This window comes from Saccopteryx bilineata, chromosome 10 (genome assembly GCF_036850765.1).
Source record: "Saccopteryx bilineata isolate mSacBil1 chromosome 10, mSacBil1_pri_phased_curated, whole genome shotgun sequence".
Lineage (NCBI taxonomy): Eukaryota > Metazoa > Chordata > Mammalia > Chiroptera > Emballonuridae > Saccopteryx > Saccopteryx bilineata.
The window spans coordinates 35,098,039-35,104,038 of record NC_089499.1 but is presented as its reverse complement, the minus strand read 5'-3'; the positions used below and the strand labels follow the sequence as shown (position 1 = coordinate 35,104,038).

At 51.6% G+C, this 6,000-nt stretch overlaps 1 protein-coding gene across 1 annotated transcript; it reads right to left on the bottom strand.

Moving 5' to 3' along the window:
* Positions 1 to 1,194: 1,194 nt before the first annotated feature.
* On the bottom strand, positions 1,195 to 3,802 carry NUDT16 (nudix hydrolase 16). The gene is made up of 3 exons (XM_066245345.1): positions 3,630 to 3,802; positions 3,175 to 3,444; positions 1,195 to 2,493 (listed from the first exon to the last, which is right to left on the bottom strand). The coding sequence occupies exons 1-3, from the start codon at positions 3,765 to 3,767 to the stop codon at positions 2,341 to 2,343; spliced, it is 561 nt and encodes a 186-aa protein (XP_066101442.1). The 5' UTR covers positions 3,768 to 3,802; the 3' UTR covers positions 1,195 to 2,340.
* Positions 3,803 to 6,000: the final 2,198 nt, after the last annotated feature.

Below are 6,000 nucleotides of genomic sequence, written 5' to 3'. Positions count from 1 at the left end.
CCTCTACACCTTCTTTCTCCTCTTTCCTGAGCCCAGTCAGGCTGCAGGACTCCATCTGCTCGCACCTCGGGGCCCTCCCTCCTTTTTCTTGGGTTGTGCCCTTCAGAGACCCCTTCCGCCATCCCCACACCATCTCTCTCCACAACCACTGTCCCATTCACATTCCCCACTGCAAACACTCTGTGGACCCTGCAGCTCTCTTCGTTATCACCCTATTTCTCCACAGGGACCAACTTCTCACCCTGTCCCCTCCCCCACTCAACCAGCTCCAGGTTGCCTTCCACTCCCAGCCCTTCCTGAAATTGTTGCCATCTAAGTTATCAAAAGCTTCAAGCCACTCACTCCAGCAGTCTGCCCTCATATTACCACAGCTCACAAGCACTTGGCACAGGAATGTTCTTACAGCAGCTTCCTCTCAACCTCTGCTCCTCCCCCACTTCCGGGGGGGGGGGGGACTTCCTCAGGCCATGTCCCGGGCCCTCTTCTCTGTCCTCCCCCTGGCTGACCTCCTCCAGTCTGACAAATTGTCCTATCCTCTTTATGCAGATGACTCACAAATTTGTGTCTCAACATGCCCCAAAGGACTTTGATTCTACCCTTCCAAAAGTCTGCCCCCCACCTCAAGGTCTCCCTTCATCCACAACTTGACTAACAAGAAACAAACTGAAAAGTCATCCTTGAATCCTCTTCTCCCTCACCACACCCCCAACCAGTCCCTCAGAGGGCTTGTCATTGACACCAGCATGCTTCTCAAACACCTTCACTTCTCACCATCTCTGCTGCCCTCCTGGCCCAGATCACCACCGTCTCCCCCGTGAACTACGGTGGCAGCCTTCTGTTTCATTATTATCCCCTCTGAGTCCAGGCCCCACACAGCACTGGGCCACAGACCTTCGCTCCTGCCTGCCTCCTGCCGGCCTCTCCAGCTGCGGCTCACTAGTCTAACTACACTGGCCTTTCCCACTTCTAGACCATCCTCCGCTAAATTAAAGATGGAGTCTAATTCCCCTACCTTTGTTTTGGGAGCATTTGCCAAGATTCTTCCTTGGGGCCTTAACACATGCTACTCCCTGGAAAACCTTACTATACTCTTCCCACACTCCTACCTGGGAACTTCCTTCTCATCTTTCAGCCTAAATACTCTTCAGAGATGCTTCCCAACCATCTCAATAAAAGTAAAAAATAACGAGGTGAGACCTGTATCAACCCTTTATTTTCTTCTTAACACTGACATAAATAAAGCAAATAAATAGGCATCATAATTAAAATTGTTAATCTTATCTTCCTCTAGAGCAGGGGTTGGCAGCCTAAGGCCCACAGGCTGGCCACCTTCTTTTAAAAATAGTTTTATTGGCACACAGCCACACCCACTGACATGGCAGAGTTGAGTAATTGCTACAAAGACCATGTGGCCCAACAAAGCCCAGAATGTATACCATTCCCAACCTTGAGGAAAGCAAGTCCTATGGCTCTCATCCTTAGATCTCCAATACATCATACATATTGTAAGAACCAAAGGGCCAAGAAGCCCAACAATAAGCCTTTCTTTACTGAAGGCTCTTTTTGTCCGACCAAGGCAAATCAGGGATGGGTCAGCTCCCTTCTGATGTCTCCAGAGTTTAAGGGGTCCCAAAGATGCAATCCCTGGAGATGCACCAGATGTATCAAATTCAAGGTCAGTCCAAGGAAACCAAACCACTGCTTCACCCTTTCTGCTCAGTTTCAGGAGACAGCAAGGGGTTGGGTAAGACCCTTTACCACCTTTCAGGGGCATACTGCTCTGGCCAACTCCCAGGGAAGGATGCGACCACTTTCACAGGGAAAAAGTCCTCTGCTTTTCTGTCCTCCACAACAGTCATGGGCTGGGCTAGACCTTGGAGAGCAGCTATGTGGGAGGGTGGGAAGAGGCCATGCAGGAATGTGCTACCATTCCTCCCCCTCGCATGAGGATGGGATGGTGACAACTTCGGCCCCAAAAGAGCCTCTTCCTGGTTAAACTAAACTTTGGGGGTCAAGGGAGCATCAACTTGTATGGGCACAAATTTTATATCCCCTTGTCTGGGGGATTCCAGGCTGTGTGTATGCAAATACACTGGGAGGGGTGGGCTCTGAGAATTTGCCAGGGCCCCTGGGATGAGCTGCATTTTTTTGTCAGTTGCCCTGAGTTGCTGGGGGCCCTCTGCTCAGAACATATTGCACATACTTCTCCTTTTAATCTGTTACCACCTATCGGTGCAGGCCCAGAAAATAAAAATTTCCTTTTCTCCTCCCTCCTTCCATCCCTCAGGCCCCACAGGTCCATGGAGGGCTCCTCTAGTGAAGAGCTGAGATCTTAAAGCCTCAAGCAGAGCTCGATTCCAGCAGTTCCAAGTCCTGTAGGGCTTCTATCAGCTGCTCCCGGGAAGCACCAATAAAGGTATTCTCCAGGAAGGCAGGCAAGCCTCCCACACCATCCCGCAGGGTATACAGCGGCACCCGCACCAGGCCCAGCACCTGTGAACGGAGAAAGCCAGGAGTCACTAGGAACCCAGGCAGCTGCTCATTCCTCAAGTCATGCTACCCAGCTCCAGCAAGGCTAGTCCTTCCCTACTACTAAACCTTTAGTGGCTGCTTCCTCCAGGAGCCTGTCTGGCCCTACATCGGTTCTCAGAATGTGGTACCAGGCCAGGCATATCAGCACCATTTAGGAATTCCTGAAAAATGCAGATTCTCAGGTCCTTCTGTCCCTCTCCCACTGAACTGGCAATTCTGGGTGTAGGGCCAGTAAGCACTGTTTTAATAGGCCTCCCAGATGATTCTGATAACTGCCAAAGTTTGAGAACCATCTCCATGCACCATCGGTCCCCCTACTCCCCTGGCCTAAGTGCCACGCCAAGATTTCCCCAGGAAGAATCAGGACGCATCTCCTTTCCAAGAAAAAAAGGGGCTTAGGGTATGACGCCTGGCCATTATATATGAGGAGCAGAAGAGAGGCTTGGTTGGATGTGTTCTAGAAAGTTAGCTGCAGAGGCCTGTCAAAGGAGAAGTGGGGAGAGACCTTCGCAGGGGAACAGGGTTTGCTATTGTTTGACATCCAGAGGAAAGATGACCAAGACTTCCACTCTATACCAGGGGAGAAAGAGGCTTTTGAGCAGAGGGAGAATGTGGGGGTGGGGGTTTCCAGGCAGGCCCCACCTCCAGCCCGTGGTCCCTGGCGTACGGTGCGCCTTTCTCCACTGCAGTCAGCTGCTCCAGCGTCAGACGCTTGGCATAGAAGTGGGCCACGACGTGCGGGTTGGTTGCCGCATGCGAGCTGCGGTAGTCGGCGCGCTCTATGCGGAAGGCCTTCGCACCCTCGCCCAGCTCCTCGCTCAGCTCGCGGTTCAGCCCATTTTCCAGCGTGCCGTCCTGCAACTTCACAAAACCGCCAGGGAAGCCCAAACGCCCATCAAAGCGCATCTGCATCTGCAGGAGAGGAAAGCTGGGATTGCCTGGGGCGCCAGTGGCAGGCACTACACTCGGAGTGGCCTGGGGCGCCAGAGGCAGGCACTACAGGGAGGTAGCAGGGCAGGGAGTGGCCTGGGGCGCCAGAGGCAGGCACTACAGGGAGGTAGCAGGGCGGGGAGTGGCCTGGCGCGCCCCCTCCTCACCAGGACAGCATAACGCATAGGGATGTGGTGGAAAAGTAGCCCAGGGTCCGGCGCGTAGAGCATCGCGTGGCACGCGTGCTGCCACTTAGGCTCCAGCGCCAGGGCCTCCTCCAACGTCAGCCTGCGGACACCAGCCATGGTCCCGCGCTCTTCCTTCACCGATCCCGCAGGCCCACGTGGGCAGGGTGGCGGGCTGAGCGGCCAGGACTAATCCCCGCAGGGCTCAGGGGCGGGACCTAGAAGAGTTAGGGCAGCGACTGGTCAAGGCGGCAGCCAATCAGGGTGGGTTATAGGTGAAGTCGAAACCTTCCTCGGGATTGGGCCTCGGGATGGGGCGGGGTGGGGCGGGGCCAAAAGTGTAGCGGCGTCCTATGTACGGACAGTAGCGATAAATTTGCTTACATCACAATCCAGCACTGGTAGTATTCCTAAACGGATTTGGAGCAGGGGACGCACTTGAGGGATTGTATCCTGAGCAGGATTTAATTAGGGACGAACCCTGGGAGCCGGAGAAACACAGGGGAGCGTTCAAGGAACTACTGTACATCTGGTTTGATCTAATGGTACACTAGGCATAGGTCTGGAGTGGGGTTAGGAAGGAAATGAGGCAGAGCTGGCTGCTGGAACATGGTCTTTCTAGGGCAGTGGGGATGGAGAGGAGCGATGGGTGTAACATCTATCCTGAGTGGAGGAATTGAGGGGACTTCGTGGCTGATTGAATGTTGGGGCTGATTGGTACTAGGGTGAGGTTAGAGTCTCTGGTCTGTGTGGATGGTGGTGTCCTATCTTGAGAGGTGGATTTAGGAGGTGTAGTCAATGGTAACTGTAGCTCTAGTCAAGAACTGGGGGTAGTGATAAGCAGTGGATAGGATGGATAGGATCAATCAAATTTTCCGAGGAAGGGTGTAGAAAGAGCTGTGCGTGGAACCCTATGGGCACAGGAAGGAACGTGAGGAAGGTTTAAAGATGGAAGAAGTGTCCAAGGCTTTCTAAATTTATCTTCACACACTCAGACCACTGAGCTGTGAAGGAAGGTAGGGAATGGCCACCCCCAGGGTAGTGGCTACTCTGGGCCTGATGCTGAGGACCAAGGATTCGGGATCTCTCACTGCAGGCCAGGCCTCCCCCACCTTTTCTGAGGCCTTGTACTCTATGCAGACTACCTCTACAGCAAGCATCTGTCTCTTACACAAAGGAAAAGATGAGGCAGCTCCTTGAAGAGGGCCCTGTAAGTGACAGCTAGGGATAGAGAAGAGCCCGAGAATCCACCCAGACACAGGCCTGAGACCTTAGCATCCTTTAACCTTGTCAGATCCTCAGTTGCTCATCTTTACACGGAGATGATACCAACCAATATTAGGAATGTTGAGAGTTCAAAGTACTTAAAACAGTGTCAGCACCAAGTAAATGTAGCCACCCTTGGTTTTGAAGGTGGGCAGAGTGCTGTCTTATGTTCAAGACCTGTTGGTTAGAAGTCAGCCACAGTCATCAGGCCTCAGCATCCTACGGGGAGAAGAGAAAGAGTCATCTCTGGCATCATCTTTCCTAGCTTACAGATGTCTAAATAACATGGCAGAGGTGGTGTCTACTAATATCAGGCAACTGGATCCAGGTGATGAGACTGTAGGTGTGACACAGCTCATTACCCCACAGTGGTCTAGGGCAGTGGTCCTCAACCCCCGGGCCACGGACCGGTAACGGTCCATGGGCCATTTGGTACCGGTCCACAGAGAAAGAATAAATAACTTACATTATTTTCGTTTTATTTATATTTAAGTCTGAGCAATGTTTTATTTTTTAAAAATGACCAAATTCACTCTGTTACATCCATCTAAGACTCACTCTTGATGCGTGTCTCGGTCATGTGATACATTTATCCGTCCCACCCTAAAGGTCGGTCTGTGAAAATATTTTCTGACATTAAACTGGTCCGTGGCCCAAAAAAGGTTGGGGACCACTGGTCTAGGGGCCTTGGAAACGGTCCTGGGTTAAATGTTAGAATCACCTTGCAAAAAGCTCGCAAAAATTGCCAGTTCCAGATTTCCACCCCCAAATCAACTGCATCAGAACCTCTGGCAGTGATGCTGAAGCTTAGACAGTTTTAAAATGTGTTTCAGGTGACGGATAAACAACCAGGGTTGAGAATCAGTGCCCTAATCCTTACTTCTAACATTCCAAAAGTGACTTGGTTTCTCTCCTAAATTGGCTTCCTCAAAGGATGTAAGGTCAAACATACCCTTTCTAGAGCTTCAGATGGTTGCATATTTATTACCTGGTTGCTTGAAGAGGCTTTGAAAGATGGATTCCTCTCCTTGTAAGGCAACATGAAAAACTGAAACCCAAGCCAACAGTTGTCTAATAATGAGTGACT

Excerpts from the sequence above, each read along its gene's own strand:
- NUDT16 (XM_066245345.1), bottom strand. The coding sequence starts at position 3,767 with ATGGCTGGTGTCCGCAGGCTGACGTTGGAGGAGGCCCTGGCGCTGGAG. Across the intron at positions 3,445-3,629 it reads CTATGCGTTATGCTGTCCTG|ATGCAGATGCGCTTTGATGG; the intron begins GTGAGGAGGGGG and ends CCTCTCCTGCAG. Across the intron at positions 2,494-3,174 it reads CCAGGGACCACGGGCTGGAG|GTGCTGGGCCTGGTGCGGGT; the intron begins GTGGGGCCTGCC and ends CTCCGTTCACAG.